The following is a 23,198-nucleotide window of genomic DNA, read 5'->3' as shown; positions in this document are numbered from 1 at the left end:
GCCAGCTGAGGTGGCTGCTGGATTCTCCCTCAGTTTTGGGAGAGGCTTTGAGGCCGGAGGTTCTCTTAAGGGATGCTGGCTTTCCAAAGCTCTCCTGTGTTTGCAAGTGTGCAGTAAAACTACCTGTTGTACCAGTGAACAAGTTATGCTCTGATCCACCTGGGACTCCATGGCTTGGGGTCAGCCCTTGCTGGGGAGCTGCTGCTGCTCCTCCCCAAGTGCTTTGCTCTCCTGCACTTCCACTTCTCTCTGCAAATATCGGGCTTATTGAGCCATCTGCTGGCTCTGTCTGTCCCTGTGGCTGCAGGCAGTGTTACCTGCTGCGATCACCGAGAGAGGCCTGCGTGGACAACACGACGGAAGAGAGAAGAAGAGCGAAGAAGAAGGGTTCCTGTGAAGATCGCCGCGCCATCCTGAAGAGCAGCGTCCGGGAGAAGATGATGAAGCTGAAAGAAGACCCCATGCTATTCTCCAGTGATGCTTTTTCCCTTGAGCCAATGGTAAGTGATAGCTGAGAGCCTCACTTTCTTCCTCTAACTCTAACACTCTAACACTCTAACTCTAACTCTCTAACTCTAACTCGAACTCTTCCTTTTCCCCTTCCCCTTCCTCCTCCTCCTCTTCTGTTTATGCAAGCAAACCCCCACGTTCTCCCATCAACCAGAGCCCTGATTCTGAGGATTGGCATTGTGAGAGGTGATGAATGCCTGGTGTCTGCACAGTGAAAATCCCTTCTCATCTTGAGTAAACCCTAGAATAATCCCAACCCCTGCTTTCTTTCCAAACAGGTTCAACTAATATTTTTATTTCCAAGGAAGGGGATCATGTTCTCTTCTTGTCAAGTGCACCAGTGCACAGAGGCAGTTACATCCTGCAGCTGACAGCAGCATGATGTGACCAACAGCTTGTGTCAGAGCAGTGGGAATGTTGTGGAGAGTGGGAGCTGATCAGCTGAACAGGAAGAGCTTCCAGTGGTGTATTGAGCTGGGTTTGGAGCGTTTCCTTGGGCTCCTTGTGTTGTTCACTCATCATTGATGCTCTAAATAAAGGCTTGCAGGACTGTGGTTGTAAAGAAGAAATGGGAAGTTTGAAGAGAAATGTTTTGCTGTCTCTTTCTGTTTCAGGAGGGAGAGATCGAGCCAAACAGTTCAGTCCAAATCAAGGTGACCTTTAAACCCCTAAAGGCCCGAGAGTATCGAAGTGTGGCCTACTGCAACATCTCAGGTACAGCTCCTTTCCCCTGCTTCTCTCACCCCCACTGAAGCCATGGTGCAAGCCTGAGCCCTCTGGGCTCCCCTGGAACTGCTGGGAAGAGTCCCTGGGCAGCAGGGCAGTGCTGGCACATCCCACTGCCCCTGCAGCTTCCAGGGAGTCTCCTGTGCAAGGCCAGGGTCAGAATCCTGGGTCTGGGTTACTGATCCCAGAAATTGGAAGTCAGCCCCAAGGGATATCTCCTGAGGGAAGAGAAGGGTCCATATCTTCTCTTGCAGTACCAGGAGCTGGTTTTATCCAGCTCAGAGTCAGGGGCTAGCATTCAGGCAGGCTGGAAAATAGAGTGTAACAGTGGGAATTATTGTACTGAAATGAGCATCTCTCCCCAGGCCGTGGGAGCAGGCTGCCCCTGCACCTCAGAGGGGAAGGCCAAGGACCCGTGGTTGAATTCAGCCGTCAAATGCTGAAACTTGGGAACATTTTTGTCAACACCTCCCACGTCTATGAGGTGAGCAGCAGGGGTTGGGATGGATCCTGATGGCTCCTGAGGCAGCAGCAAGCCTGGTGGACCTGTGGAATTCCTGGCAACATGGGCAGTTGTGAGCAGGGAATATTGGATGTACTGGTCAGATCTGGTGGGGTCAGGAAGGTGTGTCTGCTGTTCATGAAGCCCCAGTCCCTTGGCAATGCCAATTTTTGGCAGCCTTCCTTGGGGATCAGCTCAGAAGCTTCCTGAAAAACAACCCCTTGGCATATGAAACCCAGACTGGGTCAAAAAGCTGCACGTTCAGAGGCTTTTGTGGCAGCACCAGACACAAAGGCACCTTTGCATTGGACTGTTCAGAAGCAGCTGGAACAAACTGGCTGTGTTGAGCTTCAGTACCCTGCAAACAATTCTCAGTCGAGTGTCTCCTGCTTATTCCTGGGAGTCACAGGAAAGCCATCCAGCCTCCTGGCTCACTGCTGGCCCTTGCAAAGGGCTTGGGATTCTTTCCTTTGCTGACCCCTCCCTCACCACACTCCAGCCTTGGTGCATCTCTGACTCTAGAAAAAGAAAAGTGTTCCTGGGAATAAAGCTAAGGATCTTTCTACCTATTTGCCTCCCCCTCAAAATGGTGTCAAGTTTGCAAAAAAAAATAGAGAGCAACTGAAAGAGGGAGAAAATAAGGCACTGCATCATGCCAGACTCTTTCAAAAGCTTGCCTGTGGAAAAGAAAAACACACTGAATTTTTTTACCAAAAGATGGTGCTGTCTCTATATTTGATGGTGATGCCTCGTTATCCATGTGTTGTTCTCATGATTTGGGAAAAGGTGAATGAGTAGATGGTCCTGTTGGAGCTGTGCTGAGTGGGGCAGTGGCAGCTCTCTGCTGATTGACTACGCAGCTGCCCCACGTTGCTCTCAGGGCCAGCTCTGAATGAGCTTGGTGATGCTGGCCAGAGCTGGACTGCTCTGTGTCCATGGGATAAGCCCAGGGTGACTCTGGTTATGTGCAGTTACTGCTGCTTTGCATGAAAACCCAAAGGCAGAACTTGTCCTGTTGTATTTTTTGACTTCTGCCTTTCAGCAGCACAAAGCATCTTCTGACTTTTCTGGCTGGGAATTGCATCATTAGAAAATATCTGACAAGAAGGGAAGATTCCACATGAATTTCCATTTTGCTTTCTTGCTGCTGCAGGTGAAACTGATGAACCGAGGAGCTATAGATGCTCCCTTCACCTATATCCCTTCAGCCACAAACGTGGGCTGCTGCTTCAAGTTTGCACCCGAGGAGGGCGTCATTGCAGCAGGTGGGATCCGGACGATTCACATCTCCTTCAATGCCACCGTCCTGGGGAGCTTTGAGGAACAATTCCAGTTCCGTGTGGCTGCATCTCCTACGCCTGTGACCCTGACAGTCTGGTAAGGACTCTGGGAGCTTGCTGGGCACATCTGTAGCTGTCTCTGGCACATCCCCCACCTCCCTCATTTTGGGGTCGAGCAGAGGAAAGAGGAGTTTCCCGAGGTCTTAATCTCTGCTCTGATCCTGGCCCTGCCCCAGTGTAGGGTGCCCGGGGGCTGGAATGACTCCTCCCTGCAGGGATCTCCCTCTGCCTTGGGCCATGGCAGGCAGTGGGATGGAGCAGCTTTGGGCAGTAGCTGCTCTGGGCTGTCCCAGCTGAACACCCAGCAAAGCTCCCAGGGCTTTGGAGATGGGGCAGCCTGGGTGATTCTGCACCAGCAGCAGTGTTTTTAAAAACTTGTGCTCATAATCCATCCCAAATGGGCAGCAGCAGCCTCACCTCACCTGTCATGGCCATGCTGTGGGGGACAAGCTGTGCTCCCAAGTCCTGTGCAGAGAGTGCTCCAGTCCCTCCTTTCCACAGCCAGGAAAGGGCTGGGAGACAGGGAACTGTGCAGCAGGAATGTGCCAAGGACATGGGCATCATCCCATGGGCTGGTGCCATTGCAAGAGATAATCCTGGCCCAGCAAAGGGAGAAGGGGTGATAATGGGGGAGGCAGAGCTCAGTCCTCAGTTCCACAGCAGCGTGAGGGCTTGTCCCTGCTAGCCTGAGCCATGTGCTGGTAGGATAACGTCGTGCAAGCAGGAAAGCTGATGCTGGCTGCTCTGGAGCTTTGGAGCTAGGCTGCTGCTGTTGGGAGGCACTGGATCAAGGCAGTAAAGAAATGAATGCAACCTGCACTTGATTATACCAGTGAGATAAGGGAGATGGATCAAAAAAGAATAAGAAAATTATGACTTAGCAAGAGGAAAGTGGTGAGTAGGTCTGCCCGTAGTGGAGAAACAATTATGCTGGCTTTGTTTTTGGAGGAAAAGTGCTGCTCTTTTATTTTGGAAATCAAGAGGGAACCTTTCACCATCAATTGATTCTCCTCTGTCTCCCCCCAAACTGGTCCTGGGATATTATTGCATAAGCAGCTTTCTCCTTGGGCAAGGGCAGGTGTCTCTTGTAGAGATGTGTAGAGCAGAGCCAGTGGCAGTCCTGGGAACACAAGAGAAGGCACAGTTCACTGGCCCTTGATTTTTAACCAAAAAGCAGAGTGGGCATTGATTGGTGTCAAGCACAAAATAAACTCGTGAGTGTTGTGCAGCTTCAAGTGCTGATTTCAGTGGATGTTGGTGACTTTTGGAGCCTGTCTGCTGGGTTCAAGGACAGGTGAGGTGGTGTGGTAGATTCAGGACACCCATGTTTGGTTGTTTAAGCCATTGCCCTTGGCTGTGCCGGCTGCTGCACTGGTGACAAGCTGGTCCTTTCCTCTAGGATTCATCTGTCCACTGTGCAGAACTGTTGCTGCTCTTTTCAGAGGATGCTTGGGGCTCCCCTGGCTTCATGTCTCTAAACTCTGTCTGTAATGATTGTGTGGGTCAGAATCTCCTGAGAAAGCTCCTCCATGGGAACACCAATTGGAGCTAAGAAGCAGCAAAGCAGGGAGCCCGTGGCTGGAAAGGCTGGTTACAGAAGTTTGTGGGGACTTTTATGTCCATCACATTACAGATGGGGAAACTGAGGCAATGGAGCCATGTCTGGGTGTGTGTTCAGGGTCCTTCATGGCACCACCAGCACCTGGGGGCTTTTCCTGCCTGCCCTGTGCCCAAATCCCCACCAGTGGCTGTTGGCTGACGGCCACTTGGCTTCAGCTGCCTCCTGCCCACACGGACACTGTGCTGAGCACATGGTGCTGTGTTGATTGGAAACCCACGGTGCCCCTGGCACCAGGCTTTATGTCCCCGAGCCACGGCTGCCACAGGCTTTGTGAGTCCCTTTAACCGAGGCATTTCCTCCTGCTCTGTGCTCGTCATCGCAGGGGCTGTGTCACTGGACCTGCTTTACACTTCGACCTCCATGAGCTCCACTTCGGTGACATCTCCTTTGGTGAGTGTTCCCTGGGCTTGGGCACAGCGTGAGGGACCTGTGCATTCCAAAATGAACCACTTGAACATAAAAACATCCATCACTCGTGTTCTGCCACAGCAGCCTCTTCAGGCTGTGAACTCCAGGGCTGCTGGTGCCTCAGGTAGCATTTTGCCATTGTGAGATCAAACAGAACCAAGGAATAGAAGCTCTGGGCTGTGCCTAAAGTTGTTTTTTCCCCCATCTGTGTTCAAATGACTCTTGGTGAGCAGGCCTGGGAGAAGTCTCCTCCCCACAGAGCTGGCCAGCCAAGCCAGATGTGCACTGCAGAGCAGTGGTGGCTGGTGTCCGGGCTCTGCAGGACATCCCCACCATGTGTGGCTGTATCTCTGCCTTTCCAGCATGGAAAGCAAATCTCAGAGCTAAAGTGGGGTAAACCCTTGCAGGCAGCAATCACAGTGAGCAGCATGGGTGTGATGGCCCCCTTTGTTGGTGAGGTGGGACATGGTTCCTAATCACTGCTCTCGAAGCAAGGCTCAGGTTTGCCTCCAGCTGAATGTGCTCTGAGCTGTCACCTGCTCAGTCTGTTTGGGCCAAACCAAGAGATGCCTTAAGGATGCTGCAGAGAGAAACTGCATTAGGGTGCTTTGCATCACGTTCTAGCTCCTGATTCCATCCTCACTTTCCTTTGCTGTAGCTTCTTCTCAATGACAACTCACTGTTTATACACCTTGCAAACAGAGGGAGCGTTGGCAGACTTAACAGGGAATTTTACAGCTTGAATTTTCAGAGTAAATGCTCGGTCTGGGTGCACACTCATCAGGGAGAAATAACTGGTGCTGGTTTGGGGCAGGTGAAGGAGCTCTTCTCCATCAGAAAGAGAGACACTACCAGTGTTTAGCAGGGCTAAGAGTGGGCATTTTCAAGTTTGAAGTTTGGAATCAGTGTCAAAGGGAACTAAGTGACGATTAATTCCTCATGTAGCTTCTCGGTGAGCTGTAGTTCAGAAAATAAAGAGCTAAACTCCAATCATCCTTTCATCCTACCAGGGTATTCACACCAGGAGTCATGACACAATTGGTGCCTAAATGGATATTTGTGTCCTTTTCCCAGGCTTTCCCCGCACCATGACCTGTCGCCTCACTAACACCTCCCCGGTGGCCGTGACATTCAAGCTCCGCATGTCGGACGATGGCACGCAGCCTGCTGTCAGTAGCTTGGATCAGATATGCAAGGACAGTGACCCATCCTGGAGGAAGGGAATTCATTTCTATGTGGAGCCAAGGGAGTTTACAATGAATCCCAGCCAAGGGACCATCCTGCCCCAGGGACACCAGGATATCGAGGTATGGGAAGAGTCCAGCCACACACGCTTCAGCACCAGGGCTAAAGCTTCACTGGAGTGTGGGAGGGCTTTAGCTCTGCTGCCAGCTTTGAGGATCATGTGAGTGAGAGATCTGCACTGGCCTGAGGCCTCTGTTAGCTGGGTTACTCAGGATGTTCCTGAAGCAGCACTGTTTTGTTCCCAAAATCATACGCTGGGATCACATACTATATGGTAAAGTACTGGAGCCATTCTTGTGGTTTTGAGGGCAGTTTCTTTGACTGCAAGTGGGCAGAGGAAGGATGAGGACAGAATGAGAGATGTCATTGTAGAAAGCAGTTTGCTTTTCTTCTTGGTCTCATGTCTCCTTTCCTGGGAAGCAGAATGATTTGTGTTCATTGCAGGGATCTCCAGTGGAGACAAAAAGCTCTGCAGCCATGAACTGCCCAGCACCTGCTGGGCCACATTTGCCCTCAGCTTCCTACTGTAAAGCTGAACTCATTCTGTCCAAGTCAGCAGATTTCATCTGCATTTGTGTCATTGTAGTCAGATGAAAAATTGACCCCTAATTTGAGTACAGTGGTGTGTAGAGCTTTAGCCTAATGTTTTCATTTAGCTGACCTATGCCCTAATAGCAAGGTGTGTTTAACAAACCTGGGATTGCCAGAAGGCTTTTGTTACTCTCAGAGACTGTGCTCTACACATGGATCAGCAGAATAATGAAATTAAAAAATCCTCCCTTTCCTTACCATGAAAGAAGAACTGGAGAATAGCACATGTGGGTAATGAGCTTTTATAAGGAAGAATTTAGTGCTCTTCTCTTCCACCAGGTGACCCTGTGCTCCAACACGGTGATGGAATACTACCGGAAAATGCTGGTGGACCTGGTGGGCCTGGAGGGTGTTGGCAAGGAAGTGGCATCACTGATCATCACAGCCAGGTACCTGCACTTCCCTGGCCTCTCCCAGCACACTGCCTTGCACAGGGTTTGCTGGCTGCAGCTCCCAAGGAGAAGTGTTGTTTCATGTTCTCATGTTGTGACCAGCTGGACATGAGAACAGCAGTGCTTGGAAAGCAGCCTGTGGTGAAAAGCAGCCCTGCTCACAGCCCAGCACAGTCCTGGGCCTTTTTCTAGAGGCACCAGGAATGATATCATTTATTGGCCTGGTTTTTGGTGCTTGAGCTGGAACACATTTCCCGAGGGCCTGCTCTCCTTCTTCCTGCAAGAGATGGAGCTGTGCTGGGTTGAGACCCCCCTGCTTTGGTTTGGGACACACCAAGCAGCCTGCTGAGAGTCAGGGTCTGGTTCTGTTCATGAGGGCACGTGACAGTGGGGAAGTGGCTCACAGCCAGAGTGGTGAGGGCAAGATCTTACAAGGGGAAAAGAGCCCTTGATGTGGCAAGTCAGCTCTAGTTTTTCTCCTTTCCTCTGCTTCCCATTTTGAGCTTTAATGTTTTCAGACTTAAACCAAAAGTTGTTCTTGCTGCAGCAGAATTCCATCCTGCCAGTTTAATGACAAGAGGGATGCAGTTCCCTGGTGCTGCTCCCTCTCTCAGGCAGAGCCATGCAGTCAGTGCCTGGGCTGCAGTTTTGTCAAGCAAGTGCAAATGGGGACAGTCAGTGCATGGAGCTGTGGAGTGAAGGACCGAGGGAGCTGTAGGAACTGGGAGGGGGTGATCACCCACTCTGTAGGGCAGGGGGTGTCCCATGCCCTCCAAAGCTGGGGCAAACAGCTGAGTTTTCAGGCAGGGCAACAGCCCCGTGGGAGAGAAGGGAGTCATTTTCACTGAGACCCTGGAGTCGTGTGTTCCTTGAGCCTTAGTGAGCACTGATCCTTGTTGGGAATGCTCCCCCAGAGCTCATGGATCACAGACACTGTTACAGGAGTCCTTGCAAGCCTTCTTGGGTAAAGGAGAGGCTGAGGCAGCTGTGGGACAAAGGAAGTGCTCTGCCTGGGGCACTTGGCAGCCTCTGGGTGCTGCCTCTCAGGGTTTGCCCCTCCTTGACAAGACGTGTTTGAGTGGGAAGGCTTTGAAGGCAATTTATCACTGTAGGGCTGTTAAATGTCTGTTTGACAGTGACAAATGGGTTATCTATCTTTGGGGGTAAATGTTCTCTGTTCTCTCAGTATCTCTGATTCCCTTGGGGTCATCTCTTTGCCCAGATGTCTGGTCCCTGAGCTGCAAGTGTACCCCCAAATCATGCGCTGCAATCAGTGCCACCTGAAGGAGCCATACGAGAAGAAGTTCATCATCACCAATAAAACTGACCTTCCTGGCTGCTACGGGCTTATTCCCCAGGTTTGGCATTGCATCCACCTCCTCCTCTCAAATATTATTGAGGAGATTATTAGGGGAAAAAAGGGTTTGGATAAGACCTTGCTGGTTTCTGTTCAGTCTTATTCAGATCTGCTGAGAACAGGATCCTACCTGAATGTAAACTTTAGGAGGCAGTTTAACCTCCTGAGGAAACAGTTTATGTTCTAGTCTTCAGGGTGTTTTCTGGTGGGAGATCTTAGAGGGTTGTGAAAAGCTGCTGCACCCCCAGACACCAACAGCTGTGCAGGCAGCCTCCTTGCAGGACCCCCTGAGAATGCTAAGCCTGCAATTCTTGCATCTTATTTGGGCCTTTTACCTTTGTCCTGGGGATTTTTAAAACGTGTGTAAGTTGCTGTGGCAGTGGATGTTAAGGAGTTTAAAGTTGAATTTGGAGGTCCCTCTGAAGCTGCATTTGATTCTGTCCCTTCCAGAAACGCAAGGAGGACTCTCCTGTGTTGTACTCCAGCCCCAAACCCTGTGGCATTGTCCAGCCTCACAGCACTGCAGAGATTCCGGTTACAATCGAGGTGCAAACATTGGGCGATCATCGCACCAATGTTCTGATCGGCGTGTTTGGGGATGAAAGAAACCCACTGGTGAGTGCAAGGGGAGATGTGTGCCTTTGTGCAACTCCTCCTGGCAGGGTGCAGAGTGTGCAGGGATTCTTCTGGGGCCAATCATTTGTATTTTGAAAGTTTCTCTTACTTTAATCCTTTTTAATTTGGAGGTGAATATGTAATTTCTTACTTTTTTTCCCCCAAAAGCCCAGCATTTCAGCTGGAGAGTGGTTAAATAATAAATAATAAATAACTTGAGTAGAATTGAGCTGTTTAAGCTTTTTTAGGTTTCCCTGTTGTCGTTTGTTTTGGCTTTTTTAAAAATCTTTCTTTCCTGCTTCTTCCTGGAACAGAGAGCAGAATTCCTGAGCTCTGGAGAGCTGGCAGAAATCTATGGAACTCCAAAGAAGATAGACTTTGGCATGATCCCACCGCTACAGCCGAGCTCACAAACTCTTACCCTCTTCAACAAAGGTCTTGTCCCTGTAGACTTCAGGATAAAGATTGTAAGTACCTGTGGGGCTGTTTTCCAGGGAATTGACTGGTAAGTAGCAGCCATGACTTTTTATGACTGGTTTTTATATGCAAGATTTCCATCTGGCCCATGTGGTGTGAGAGGTGACAGGATACTCCAATATTCCATCTGAGCGAGGCAAGAGGAACCTGGCTCTGGAGTGGTTTTAGCTGGGGCCCTTGGTGAAATCAGGTGCAGAGATGTTGGAGCAGAAACGAGTCTGGATTGTGCTGACAGGTCCTCCCTTAACTTTATGGAAGGTCTTTAGATGTGTGTGTCACATTTTTGGAGCTCTGAGATCAAGAGAAACCTGTGGTCCTTTGCTCCCCAGAGAGCCTGGATTTCCCTATGGTTTCCCTGTTCCAGCTCCATTTGCTTTGTGCCAAACTGCTGTTTGTAGTGGAGAGCAGGGTGTGAGCTCTGTCCTCAGGCTGCAATTGTCACACCTCCTGTGGCTCAAGCCAGTTGGGCTGTGCACACCAAGATGTGTGGGGGTTGTGCACCCCCCCAGCCTGGGATCTTTGTGCTGTTGAAGAGCATCTTTGGGGAGCAGCTGCAGAGAAAGGCTGTTTTAATATGTGGAGCTTGCACAGGGCAGAAGGAGCTGGGGCTGCTCCCCTGGCAGGGGAAGTTTTTCTTCATGCTGGATGTGGTAAACTTGTGGAGCTGCTTCAAACCTGATACTATGGCCTTGTTTTTGTTTGTGGATAAAGCATCAGGCCATGTGGGAGAGTCCAGCCACAGCCTCCTGGGCCAAGGAGGAGGGCTGTGAATTTGAACTTGCTGCTTTTCCAGCTGTCTGGGGAATAAATGCCACCTTTAAGTGAGGGGTTTTTTCCAGGACAGCTTTCTCTAACTCCACAATGGAATTCTGCTTTCAGCCTTTGCAGGGAGCAGTGCACCTTGGCTGGGTGGGCCTGGCATGTAAATGATGGGTTTCACATGCTCGTAGCAGGGCTGGGCCTGCAGAGCTGTGTCTGTACAGCTGTGCTGGTGCAAGACCTTTCCTCCCTCCTCTGAGCAGCTTCCAGCTCTCTTGCCCAGTCCATGCAGTCCATGAGAAAGCAGATGACAAGAGTTCTTGGGAAGAGTGGGCCATGTGCACAGAGCACACATCATCCAGTTTCCTTTCTGCTTCTTGCTTTTCTGCTCTGCTATAACCATTTCGAGGTGGCTTTTCCAAAGCAGAGGGCACTGGGGCACCTCTCTACAGCTGATGGTCAGTGGGAAGTGAGGGCTTCAGTCCTTCAGGGGATCTTGAGAAGCACTGATGGCCCCTTGGGCAAGAACAGTTTGGTGTTGGGGTTGCAACTGGTATTGCAGTGATGTTCTTCAGGATCTCAGCAGTGTCCTCCAGCTGTGTGGTTTCTGGAGTGGGATTTGAGCAGTCCTGGCTTCCTCTGGCCTTGAGCCTTTGTGAGAAGGCAGGAGAGAGAGAAAGCAGCTTTCCTTGGCACACACTCCAGAGCAAGAGTGGGGAAGGAACACTCTCCTGAGGATAAACATCCCTTGGGTTGGGCAGAAGGGGTTCATTAGGTGAGTCTGTTAAAGGAGAGGAAAATACAGGTTGGATGAGCTCTGCTGTTGCCTGAGACTGTAGCTCAAATTTAGGGAAATGAAGCCTTTATGATTTTTATCCTCCCCTCTTTAGTCTGTCCTTTTCTTATATCCCACAAGAGATGAAGGTGTATGGTTTCCCTCCTAAATGCATCTTCTGCTTGTCTTACAGGCTGAAAAACCCCAGTGCTTTGTTCTTGAAACGGAAGAAGGAGTGATCCCCGCTAGGGGTGAGGTTCCTGTGACTGTCACAGCCATCCTGGATGACACTGGGCATTTTGCTGACTCCATCCAGCTCTTCATCAGGAACAGCTTTTGCTTCAGCTTCTTACTGAGGGCTATGGGCACTGGCACCACAATTGTCACAGACAAACCACTGGCCCCAGAGCTCAACTTGGGATACCAATTCAGGTAGGAGATCTCCCCACTCCCACCTCTCCTCCTGTCTCAACAAGGAGCAGTTTTGCTGTAGTCCTTCAGGCCAAATCTTCTTCAGTGTTCCAATCCCTGAGTCCTTCCCTGAAGGCAGAGATTCCTTCAGAAACATGTGGTGGCCAGTTGAGAGTTGTTAGATACCCTCAAAAGCCACTGAAAGGGAAACCAGTTGCTAAATGGCCACTGAATTGTCTTTAGTTGTAATACATTTATGTCCTCACTTGATCAAGCAGTGGTGTCACAGCTGCCCCAGAACAAAAGGTTCCCAAAAGGGCGCCCGGGTGAGGCGGTCCCTCCGTGGGGCTGAGGGACCAAGGGAAGATGGCCTCACACCCTTCCCTTCTGAAATGGCACTTCCCAGGCAAGCAGGGCCTGGGAACAGAGAGACAGGAGGGTACCAACCCCCCCAGGAAGGCAGGAGCCCACGGAGCAGTTCCAGGGCCAGATGGAAACTGCTGGTTTGTGTGGGGCCCGCACTGCCCCTGCCGCTTCCTCCTGCTGTTCCTGGGCCCTGCTGCTGCCCTGCTGTGCCCAGGGCCTCGATGGCTTTTTTGCTGCCAGCAGAGTTTGCAAAGTTCACTTCAAAACAGTTTCTAATTGTTCTACAAACGGTAGAACTTCTAAAAGTTCTACAAATGGCTATCAGTGCAAAACCAAAGCTGCTGCCAAGGAGAGAGGCCCTGCTGCCCTGGCTTCCTCTCCTGGAGCAGGCAGATGATTTTTCCCAGCTTGCTGGGATCATGCAGAATCTGCCTCTGAGCTGCCTTTTAGAAATGCCTGCAATCATACCCCACACACAAGGTCCTCAAGGGCAGCATCTCAAAGATTCACTGACAGTGTCAGGCATAGAATAATGCAAAATACAGTAACAGGACAAATCAGCCCAGAACAAACATTTTGGAGGAAAACACCAGGTCCTGTTAGTCTCACCTTGAAAATGCTACATTAGCATTATAAGCAGATTTCTCTTTGCAATAATGACATCAGAAGGGCAGCTGATCAGACAGTTTCTGGTCCCCATTAAGAGCTGGAAATGAAGACAGTCTCCAAGTTATTAACACCTCAGATTGCTCATTGGGAGCAATTTGATGACCAGGGAAACAGCTGCTCCCACACCATTTTCCATCCTGGCTTCTCTTCTAGCCACCTTCCCAGTACTCATCAGTTCCAAGTAACAAACAGGGGCCACCATTTCCATCGGCTCTTCTGGAGCGTGGAATGCTGGAGGCCACCCAAGAAGAAGGGCCAGAGCGTCTCAGCCCTCAGCAGCCCCAAGGCCGAAGATGATTTGGAGCCCCCCGGTCGTACAAGCGCCGTGTTCGGGCTGGAGCCAGGCTCATGGGAGCTGCAGCCAGGCGAGTCTGTGGACATGGTGCTGCGAGGCTTCTCCCACACCCCACAGGTGAGGTCCCCACCAAGGGCTGAGCCTGGGGAGCCCTCAGATCCCCTCCCCTGGCCTTGTTCCACAGTGCCTTGACATTTGCCTGGGGAAATGAGCAAGGGCCTTCAAGAAACTGGTTTAAGACCGCACGTTTCTGTGGCAGCACCAGTTGCTTTCCTTGCTGGCCACCAGCAGACCAGCTAAGGCTTTATTGGGATTCCACAGCTACCAAAACCCAGTGCTGATCCCAAAGCAGGGCTGGAAGGAAATAATGCTCTTTTGGGGCAAACAGTGTTGCATGCTGAGTCAGCAAAGAAGGGCAGAGAAAGAAGTTACACTTAGACTAGGAGCACAAAAAGAAAGTGAATTAAACAAGTGCCAAGTGGTTTCTCTGGGGTAAGCACAGATAAAACAAAAGCCATGTGAAGGGAGGGAAGTTCTCACAGGTGCCTTTTGAGGGCATTGGGGTGCAGTGTTAGAGACAACTGAGTGCAGAATAAATCAGCTGCATCAGGGCAAGAAAAGGAGGCAGTGCCCACTGTAACTCTGTGGCAGGAATAGGGCCTGTGGTGGGTGCTGAGCCAATGCAGGGCATTTGCTGGTGCCCTGCCACCATCCACTGCTGACAAGTGACTCTTGCATGCAGGAGGTGCGGGATTACATGAAGTGTGAAGCTATCGTTGGGACGAGTGTGGTGACAAAGAAGATAATAGAGACGATCATTAGCTGCAAGTTCATAGATCCCTCTATAGAAGTATCAGCCAGAAAACTCTCTTTCCGGGTGGAGAAGGTAAGTCTCTGGATTGCATCCTGGCATTTAGCAGCGTGGCTGAGGGGGGTGTGTCCTTGTGTTAAAGCCCCTCTCTGCTCTTCCTGAGGCACTTGGTAAAGTGAGTGAAGATGCTTTTAGAGATGAGACTGGTATTTAACTCCCCCAAAGTAAAACTGCAGTTACAGCTGCACTGCAGTGGGGATCATGGCCACTTCCAGGGAAATGCCAGTTTCTCTGCTCACTCTAAAGAAACATCTCCTGGAAATGTAGAAACAAATAGAAAGGATCAACAGAATGTATGCAATTGTGGGGCTGAAAGATGTGAGATGCAAGAGAAGCAGGAGGAGGTCTCTGGCTACTTGAGGCTGTTTTTCCTTGTTTCCATAGAAACCCAGTGATGTCCTAACTCTGCAGTACCAGCCTTTGGCTTTAAAAAACACCTGCTCCCTGCCGCTCCACCTCGTGCTGGACGTGGAGCAGCCGTTTCTGGTCTGTGATGAGGAGCAGCAGCCCCTCCCAGATGGCCAGGTGAGCAGCCCTGGACTCCTCCAGTGGGGCTGGAAGAGGAGGGATGTGCTGGTGCCTTTCTCTTGGGAGGCCCTTGAGTCAACAAGTTTATTGTGTAGCATCAGCAGTGGGCTGGCCTGGGCTGCATCAGCAGAGCTGCTGAAGGAATCAAAATATTACCTGAATTGAGAAGTTCCATCCTGGCTTTAAGGCACAAGGAGGAGGGAGCAGGCAATTTGGCCAGGGCAAGCCATGCAGTAAAGGTGTCTCCTGGAAAGCATCCCAGCTCTCCAGCAGCCAGCCCCTTGTATTGCTGCTGAGCACAGAAACGTGAGCCTGAGGGAATCCTGGACTGGACTGTGGTGCCTGCAGTCAGACCCTTGCTATAAAGAAGTGAACAATGAACTGAGAAGCCCATGCTGGGGCCACACTTGGAGCATTCACTGTTTCATGCTGTCAGACCTTGGCATGTCATTAATTACTGTTCATCTCCTTGCAGCCTGTGACAGTGGGTGTAGAGGAGACCTGCCATGTCTACATCGCATTTGACCCAGCTTATAAACTGGAGCTTAATAGCTGGCAAGAAAAGAAGATTCTGAAGATAGACATGGTTAGGGACCATCCTAATGTGGAGCATATCGAGCTTTGGGGAGAAGTCCACTTCCCCAATCTCCAAATCCAGCCCAGCAGCCTGGAGTTTGGCTGCATCGCGGCTGGCACGGAAGCAGTGCGCTCTCTGAGGATGAGCAACTGCAGCCCCCTTCCTGTGGAGTACCACTGGTCATTCCAGGCAGACAGCCAGGTGCACAAGTTCAGGTATGTGCACCTTTGCCCTCTCCTCTTCTTCCTGGTGTCCTGTTTGTGCTTTGCAAAGAACAGAGCTGTTTGTCTAGGATCTGACAGACTGCTCTGACTTCTCCTTGTGCAAATAACACTGACCAGCTGTGGTCAGGCTGGATGCTCAGGGAATAGGTTTTCCACCAATTTGGTGCTGTGTACCCCCATAGTGGTTTCCCTTGGGATGGAAAGCTGGGGCCAAAGCTGCTTTCTCAGAGCTCTGTGGCCTGAGGCAATGTCCACCTTGATGAGGGGCTCCTAATCCCAGCTCCCACAGTGCTGCTGGAGGCCCTTTTGGGGGTGCCCTTTTGGCCCCTCTGCTTTGGGATGGGTCCTCTCTGCAGGAGCTGCTCTCTGCTCCTTGCCTTCCTCATTAGAAACACAAGCAGAGTTACCCTGAGCACCTGCTTCAATCTAAAGTGGGGAATGTGACCTGAGTCACCTGGGAGTGTTGGAAAATGCCAACCACCCCCCCCTGCACTGTCAGGGAAACATTCCTGATAAATACCTGGTAGAGCTGCAGAGTTTCTGGCACTGGGCATTGGCAGGGCTGTGCTGGCTCATCACTGGCTGGGTCTGCCCTTGGTGCCTCAAATCTCACTTTTTGCTCTCCTCCTTCTGTGTCTTTTCCTCTCCCACTGTGCTTTTTGCATCCTCACAAGGTGTTAATCCCTGTCCTCTGTAGTTCCTCAATGCAAGCAGTTGCAGCTGCCTGCACCACTGCTACCTCAGTGTCATCCCTGGGCTGGTTTAGAACAGACCTGCTCCAGCCTGGATTGGGAAGGGCTGGATCAAACCATTGCTGAGTTCAACGCCCCAGCACCCAGCCAGGGGCTGCATCCTGACCAGGAGCTCCTCATGCAGGTGTCCCTCCCTCCCCCTGCAGCTCCCTGCTCACAGTTATGTTATTTTCCAGATATGAACTTTGCCCACCTCAATTCAGACCCCCACCACCAAAGCTGAAGAGTTCCTGTTTGAATTGCTCAGCATCTCAATGGAGCCACCGCAGTATTAAAAATGTGGAGGAGCCAGACACAGCCCTGAAAGAACCACAGGATCTTGGCCAATCTTCAAGAGCAGAGGTAGATTTTCTTGTACACCGAGTGCTGTGTTGTCTCCCCAGCTTGCCACCACCAAGTCATGCTCATGCTGACCTCCCTTTTTGCTGCCCTGCTGTTTTGTGCCTTGAGAGTGGGCTGGGCAGCGGGGCCTGTGGATGGACATGGGCTGTGTGGGAGGGAGGAGCAGGAGAGTTTTCCTTGGAGAAGCCTGCTCAGATCCTACAGATCTAAGCTCAGCACAGATCTGTGTTGAGTGTGGGATTGTTTTGCCTTGTTTTCTTCACAATGTAAGATGAGGCTTTCATGTGCATCATGATGATAAGACCTCCAGCTTCCTTCCCAGAGCAAGCTGTGATGAGTCCTGATCTCCATGTACCCTCTTCCCAACCCTGCCAGAGCACCTGTTTCCAGGTCTCTGCTTTCACCTGAGGGCTGGTATTGCAGTGGTGGGCCTGAAGCTGTCTTATAAAATGAGACTTTGCAAAGTGTCTCTCTCTTCCTCTCAGCATAGAAAATGGCTTGTTTTTCAGCTGCCAACATATATTCGTGGAAGGCATTACATCCCAGTGGGGCTGGCAGGATTCAGTCACTCCGTGGATGTACCATGGACTCCCCTCAAAGTGGAGAAGGTAAGAGGGAATCTGTCTCCCTTCCACATTTTCAGTGTGGCAAGCAGGGCTGTAGCTCCCAGCCCCACTGGTGGCCCTCAGCATTGCCCACAGAGGGGCCTGGCATCCCTCCAGACCCATCACAAAGTGCTGCTGAAGCAACTGGTTATTGGAGAGGCCGTGCAGGACATGTTGTAGGGAGGCCCAAGGACGCTGTGCAGCACCTGTGGAGGGCATTGCTCCCCCTGGACATCATCAGCTGGTCCGTAGGAAAGTTTTGCAGGAGCTTTTGCTGTAGCACCTTGAAAAAGCAGCATATAAATCAGAGAGAGAGAGGGGAAAAGCCTCAGGAGTCAGATGAGCTGGGCTGGGGTCCTTCCCTGAGCTCCAAGAGCTCTCACTCTGAGTGTCCCGCTTTTCTAAAAGCAGTCATAAATGCTTTTTAAAGGCAAGTTGTGCATCAGAGAGAATTTCTACTGCCAGGAGACATCCCAGTTCACTTTAATGTAGTGTATTAATGCATTGATCCGTGAGTATGGGAGAAGATTTTCCTCACGGTCCCTCCACTGGTCAGTGGCATGGATACAGGATGAGATCAGGATGATTCTGGCTGTGTTGTTTGAGGAATAGATCCCTCTGGCTACAGCTGCACTTTGCTCCAAGGTGCTCTTCTGCATCCATTTCCATGCTCAGCACCTCAATCTCTGCTGTTCTCCGTGCAGGCTTTCAGTATCCTGCCGCTGTCGGGTGTGCTGCAGCCGGGAGAGAGACAGCAGGTCTCCTTCACCTTCACTGGCCACCTCAACACCATGGCCCATGTCACAGCGCTGTGCCACGTGGAGGGAGGCCCCACCTACGAGGTGAAGCTGAGCGGGGAGGCCTCACGTGTCAGCTACTCCCTGAGCGCCCGGGAGATCAACTGCGGCTCCCAGGTACCACACGGCTCCCCTGGCACAGCTCCTCGCCTTGCTGCCTTCCTGCCCCCCTCGCTCCAGGGCTCCCTTCCCAGCCCCTTTGTTGTCTCTGGGGCTTGGAAGTTCAACCTTTGAGGGACACATCTGGCATCCAAGCTTTCAAATGGCCGTCTCCAACCCTCTCCAAAATGCTGGGAATACCTCTTGTTCAGGGGACTTCACACTGCCTCCTGAGGCACCCCAGGGGGATGCTCTGGACGTCCCTCTGCTGATCCACTCCTAAAGCCTGACCTCCAAGGAGATGCTCTTGTCTAACGCTCTTCTTAATCCATGCAATAATCAAGGGAAGATCTTGGGCTTCCAGTCACTATAGTTGGAGAGACTGTCCCAGAATGATCCCCACTTCACTCTTTTTCAGTTGAAAGCCCACAGCTATTTCCAGCTGCTGGCCCTGTCTGTGTTGCTCCGTGTGACTCCCTTGTTGCCTGTATGCTGCTTGCCAATACTTGCATGCAGGTGCCTTTTCTTCTGGAGTGCCTCAGTGCTGTCTCTGTTTCTCCTGGCTGTTGGTGACCCCTCAGAGGGCCTGTGTCCCCACAGTGAAATGTGTTCATTTATTACTGGCCCTCCCATGGTTGTTGCCACACCTCTGGGTGCTGCCAGAGCTCCCTGGTCCTGTGCAGGTGCCCTGTGCCTGCGGGTTCCCCGGGTTCCCAAGTGCCCCTATCTCCTCTCTGGTCCCTGCTCCCATCATGGGTCTGCTTTCAACCCCAGGAGAGAGGAAGGAGATTCCCAGCAGCAGGCCTGGGTCTGTAACTTCCCGCTCTCTGCCTTCTCTGCAGATGTTTAACGAAGTTCATCACAGCACGGTCATCCTGGCGAACACCAGCAAGATTAAATTCAACTGGGTGCTAGAACCCAGCTCTGCAGACCAAGACCTGCCTGGTGTGTTTCTGGTCAAGCCCACCACTGTAAGTAGCACAAGTGACTGACCCCAGCCCTGTCAGGTGGCCCAGGAGAGTGTTAAAGGGGCAAAAGAGGGGAGGGGGAAAAGGGAGAAAAATGTCCGAGGGGAAAACCCCAACCTCAGCCACGAGATAGAGAGGGCTGTAAGCAATTTCTTCTGGGGGCAGAGAAAGTCAAACAAGTGCTATTGAAAGTCAATAAAGCAAAAGGAACAGTGGTGGGTGCTTGGCTTGGGTGCTTAGCCATAGCCAGAGGCACACCAGTCAACACAACTACATCCATTATAGACCCTGGGTATTGCAACAGCCTAATACAAATTCACAAATGGTTACACATATTCAAATATTTTAATATAGTTCCTCCTCCATCCTGCCTTTTTGGAGCAGGTACAGTTGCCCTAGTCCTGGTCATTTGGTACTTTTTGACAAATTCAACAGGTTTCCATTAACTTCATTGGTTAAATGTTAATATTACAGCAACTCTTCCCCAACACTGGTATCACCACAAAACATTTGCCTTAAAAAAATTCTAAACTTTAGCAAAAATTCTTTGACAGAAGCCAACATTATAAAACACACAGTATTTACTCTAACAATTGCAAAAGCCAACACTATAATGTATTTATCACAAAGGTGATGTGGTCTGATGGTTTCTAGATAGAGAACCTGTCTTCTCAGCCTGTCTGTCCCCTGAGCCATCCCCCTCAAACACTCTGATGTATTCCCTTCCTCCTCTCCCATTCCTGCAGGGCTCCATTGCATGTGGCAGGAAGCAAGTGCTGAGATTCTCTTACATGCCAGGAGTACCAGGAGCCTTTAGCAGGACATACCAGCTTAAAGTGGGTGACCTGGAGCCAGAAAAGATCTGCCTGAAAGGAGAAGCGTCCTTTCCTATGATCAGTGTGAACCTGCCGTGGAACATCAAAGGTGGGCACTGCCTGTGTGCCCCCAGGAAGGGCCCCTCTGGTTTTGTTCCCTACCAAATGCCCATAGGGCAGCTCATGCCCACCTGCACCAAGCCTGGAGGGCTGCAGGACTCCCAGAGCCACTCAAGCCATCTGACTGCTTTGTGAGTCTTGAGCAGAGGATCCCAGGTGGCCTTTGTCCCAGGAACCATCCTGCAGAGCTTGCCAGCACATCTGGCAGGGTCCTGAAGGATGATGGCTGGACTGAAAGGCTTGGGAAAGCTGTAAGAGAGGCTGGCAGGGCTTCTGGCAGGGTTGGATTTGTGTGACATTGCAGGGGATGAGACGTTCCTCTGTGGGGAGGAAGATGGGTGGGAGTGAACATGAGGATTCCGAGAGGAGCAGCAGCATCCACTTTCCATAGATGGCTTGAGGGATTTCTTTCTGGAAGAAAGCAGTGTTTGGGAGGTAGGGACTTCCCAATTTAAGTGGGATTGGCACTTGGCTCACACTTCTCTTGGTGGATGTTTTCTTCCTTCAGGAAATGAGAAATGTGGAAAGCCACTACGGCTTGCAGAACACACGCAGCAATACAGTGAGACCCTGAAAATTCAGATCCCAGCAGCTCAGCCCTTAAAAAGTCCAGATGTGAAGACTGGGAAGCTGAAGCCCTGCATGCTGGAAGGCTCTGACATTGTAGTAAGAACAGCTGCAGCCCCGTTTGGCACATGCCACTGTCTCCATGTCACCTGAGCCCCTTGCAGCCCACAGCAGCTTCCCGGTGCCCTGATGGCACTTGGGACCTCCCTGCCCACTTAGAACCATGTGTCACCTCAGCATTGTCCCTAGGGCTGCCACTCTGGCCATGGTCTCTTCGGGGGTTGGCTTGCACCAGCTTCCTGGCTACCCCAGGGACAGATCCTGAAGGCCATGCTCAAGGGATGGCATTGATGGTGTTTTGAAGGAGATGCAGGTCATTGCTGGGGAGTTTGTTGGTCCCAACCCAAGGCCTGCCAGATTTACAGACCTGAACAGCAGTTGCCTGATTGTGCCCTGGAACTGTGCTGGCTGTGCTCATCTCCAAGAGCCACCAGCTTGGGCTCGGTTCCCTTTCAAACCAGCTTTTGTCCAAGCTGCCTTGGTCCTGGCTGGGCACAGGCAGGTGTCTGGAGCTCTGGAAGATTCCTGGCTTGTCCGTCTGCCTGGCCAGATCAGCTTTGCTAACAATAGCTGGGCAGGCAGAGATGCTGGAGTTACTTCCCTGGAGATGAGGTCCTGGCTAAGAGAGCAGGAGGTGTCAGACACCGAGCAGCCAGACAGGAGAACCCCACACCCCTCTCAACAAGAGCAGGGTGGGATCCTTTCTCAGATGCAAAGACCTTTGCTAACCAGACACTGTCTGTCTTCTGTTTCCTCAGGCAAACACTCGGCTGCAGATAAAGATGATCGAGAAGGCTGCTCTGGAGCTGCAGAAAAAGCTCACATCCCATCCCCCAAAGACCGAGTTCCCTGACAAAAAGCTGTGCCAGAGCCTTGTCAAGTGAGTAGGGACTCCCATCCCCATCTCCAGGTGCCCCGTGGGGAACAGCCAGCAATGTCCCCTTCTCCTGAGAGCTCCTTGTTTCTGCAGAGCTGGGAATAGCCTGGACTTCAGAGAGGCTCTTGTCACGGTGGCTGTGACACGCTGCGTGTGAGCAGCTGAGTGCCCTCCCTTCCCCAGCACCACGCTGAGCTTTGGACTCAGCTCCCCACAGCTGTGGGGTTCTGTCCCTAGAGCTGAGGGGACCCACTGCAGACCTCCAAGCCCTTCCAGACAGCATCAATTCTGTCCCTGCTGACTAGCTCTGAAAGAGACAATTCCCAGCTGATGTCTTGGTTCCAACTAACAGAGCACGCTAAACAAAAGGAGGAGGGAACTGCACATGGCAGCAAACCCTTGAAAGCCCAAAATCAGATGCCTTGAATCCTGGTGGGGTGGCAGGGCTTATCTGATTAACTTGGTCTGTCCCTTTGCACCATCATGATGCAGCACAAGCACGGGAGGCTTCAATTCAGGAAGATGCTCTGCAGAACAGATCAGGTGATCTGGTTGCAGAGCAGCGAAGATTTCCTGTGCAGGCAAATCTTATTCCTAGGCCCCAAAGCAATTTCAGGCTCAGGCTGTACACCAAGGCTAAGTAGTTTCATTTAGTCCAGTGGGGGCCCAGTGGACTCACCTCTACTGGCTTTTCATGGCAGAGGAGCTGTGGACAGTTTCCATTTTAAACTAGTTTTATTTCCAGGTACCATTAGTAGCTGATAAAAGCTAGGACCTGCACTCCTCCTGACTTCCCAAAGTCATTGCCAGCTGGTCAGGCCATGGGTTTCATGGGCTTGAGCTGAGTTTTTACAGCAGTGAATAAAGAAATAGCCACTTGATTTGTATCCTCCATCCACTTGGACATGTAGACAGGCTGTGGTTTAAGGACTGTCCTTACTCCTCCTTGCAGAGTTGAGCTGCCAGAGTATGTCCTGGACATGGGCACTGTCCTGAAGGGTTTCACTGAGAGACGCACCCTGGAGATCACCAACCCTGGGCAGATCCCAGTGTCCTTCTGGGTCGATGCATCTGTCCTGCAGGACACAGGTAAGCAGTGCTGGAGACACTTCCTGGGGGCATGGAGGAGGTGTCTCACACAGATTAGCTGAAGCCACTGAACTTGGGGAGGTTTTTCAGCTTTTTCTTCTCACTGCCCCTGCTGGGAGTTTCAGAGGCAGAATTCTCCTGTCCAGCCATGCCCAGGGACCTGGCCTGCCTACAACTGCCCTGACACTCCAGTGTAGGGGGCAGATGGGCTCATCACCATGGTCACCTCTCAGCATCTTCTGCCCTTGGCTCCCACGAGCATCAAGTTTCTTTGGGCACTCTGTGGCCTTGTTTTGTGAACCAGTGGGGTCTGCTGTGTTTTGGAAGTGCTTTGTTTGGAGTTCACACTGTCATAGCACTTGTATTCAGCCTTTATTGAGGAAACAGCCTGTGAGATCCTCTGGTGGATCAAAAGAGGCTCCCAAAAGAGGCCTTGAGGCAAGGCTGCACTTCCATCACACAGTGGCTCGCTGTGTCGAGGCGTGTTCAGGTGCACTCTAAGTTTTTGTCCAGGTCACAGCACAGCATGGGGTTTTTCCCAGACCTCTCAGCCAGGACAGCTGTAAGGCTTTAACGTGCTTATGACACATTGCTTGTGTTTCTTGTGTATCTCAGCTGCTTTGTTTTCATCTGTTCAAGGTTTCAGCGTGGACCTGGGCCAGATGAAGAGTCTGCCCCACATGCACACCCTGAGGTTTGATGTGCATTTTGAAAGTGCCCAGCAACCACAGGGTGACGTGGATGTGCTGCTGCCCATACAGGTACCACAGCTCTTGGGGCAGGCAGCAGGCTGGGCACAGCAGCAGATGTCACCTGCACCCTCTGCTGAATTCTCTGTCCTTCCACAG

At 51.4% G+C, this 23,198-nt stretch overlaps 1 protein-coding gene across 1 annotated transcript in view; it reads left to right on the top strand.

Moving 5' to 3' along the window:
- LOC131582751 (hydrocephalus-inducing protein-like) overlaps positions 1–23,198 on the top strand; it is a 54,154-nt gene that overhangs the window by 11,291 nt on the left and 19,665 nt on the right. Inside the window, exons 8-30 of the mRNA XM_058846220.1 lie at positions 308–500; positions 1,125–1,224; positions 1,602–1,720; positions 2,892–3,115; positions 5,022–5,089; positions 6,182–6,414; positions 7,223–7,332; positions 8,558–8,693; positions 9,143–9,307; positions 9,622–9,774; positions 11,512–11,750; positions 12,918–13,176; positions 13,802–13,945; positions 14,315–14,455; positions 14,934–15,250; positions 16,886–16,961; positions 17,663–17,872; positions 18,697–18,825; positions 19,569–19,746; positions 20,266–20,423; positions 21,143–21,264; positions 22,214–22,350; positions 22,990–23,111. Of these exons, the coding sequence (XP_058702203.1) occupies positions 308–500; positions 1,125–1,224; positions 1,602–1,720; positions 2,892–3,115; positions 5,022–5,089; positions 6,182–6,414; positions 7,223–7,332; positions 8,558–8,693; positions 9,143–9,307; positions 9,622–9,774; positions 11,512–11,750; positions 12,918–13,176; positions 13,802–13,945; positions 14,315–14,455; positions 14,934–15,250; positions 16,886–16,961; positions 17,663–17,872; positions 18,697–18,825; positions 19,569–19,746; positions 20,266–20,423; positions 21,143–21,264; positions 22,214–22,350; positions 22,990–23,111 (3,733 nt within the window). The remainder of the gene's footprint in view (positions 1–307; positions 501–1,124; positions 1,225–1,601; positions 1,721–2,891; positions 3,116–5,021; positions 5,090–6,181; positions 6,415–7,222; positions 7,333–8,557; positions 8,694–9,142; positions 9,308–9,621; positions 9,775–11,511; positions 11,751–12,917; positions 13,177–13,801; positions 13,946–14,314; positions 14,456–14,933; positions 15,251–16,885; positions 16,962–17,662; positions 17,873–18,696; positions 18,826–19,568; positions 19,747–20,265; positions 20,424–21,142; positions 21,265–22,213; positions 22,351–22,989; positions 23,112–23,198) is intronic.

Source organism: Poecile atricapillus, chromosome 10, assembly GCF_030490865.1.
Source record: "Poecile atricapillus isolate bPoeAtr1 chromosome 10, bPoeAtr1.hap1, whole genome shotgun sequence".
NCBI lineage: Eukaryota > Metazoa > Chordata > Aves > Passeriformes > Paridae > Poecile > Poecile atricapillus.
The sequence above is the reverse complement of the archived record's forward strand: the minus strand, read 5'-3'. Positions and strand labels throughout refer to the sequence as shown.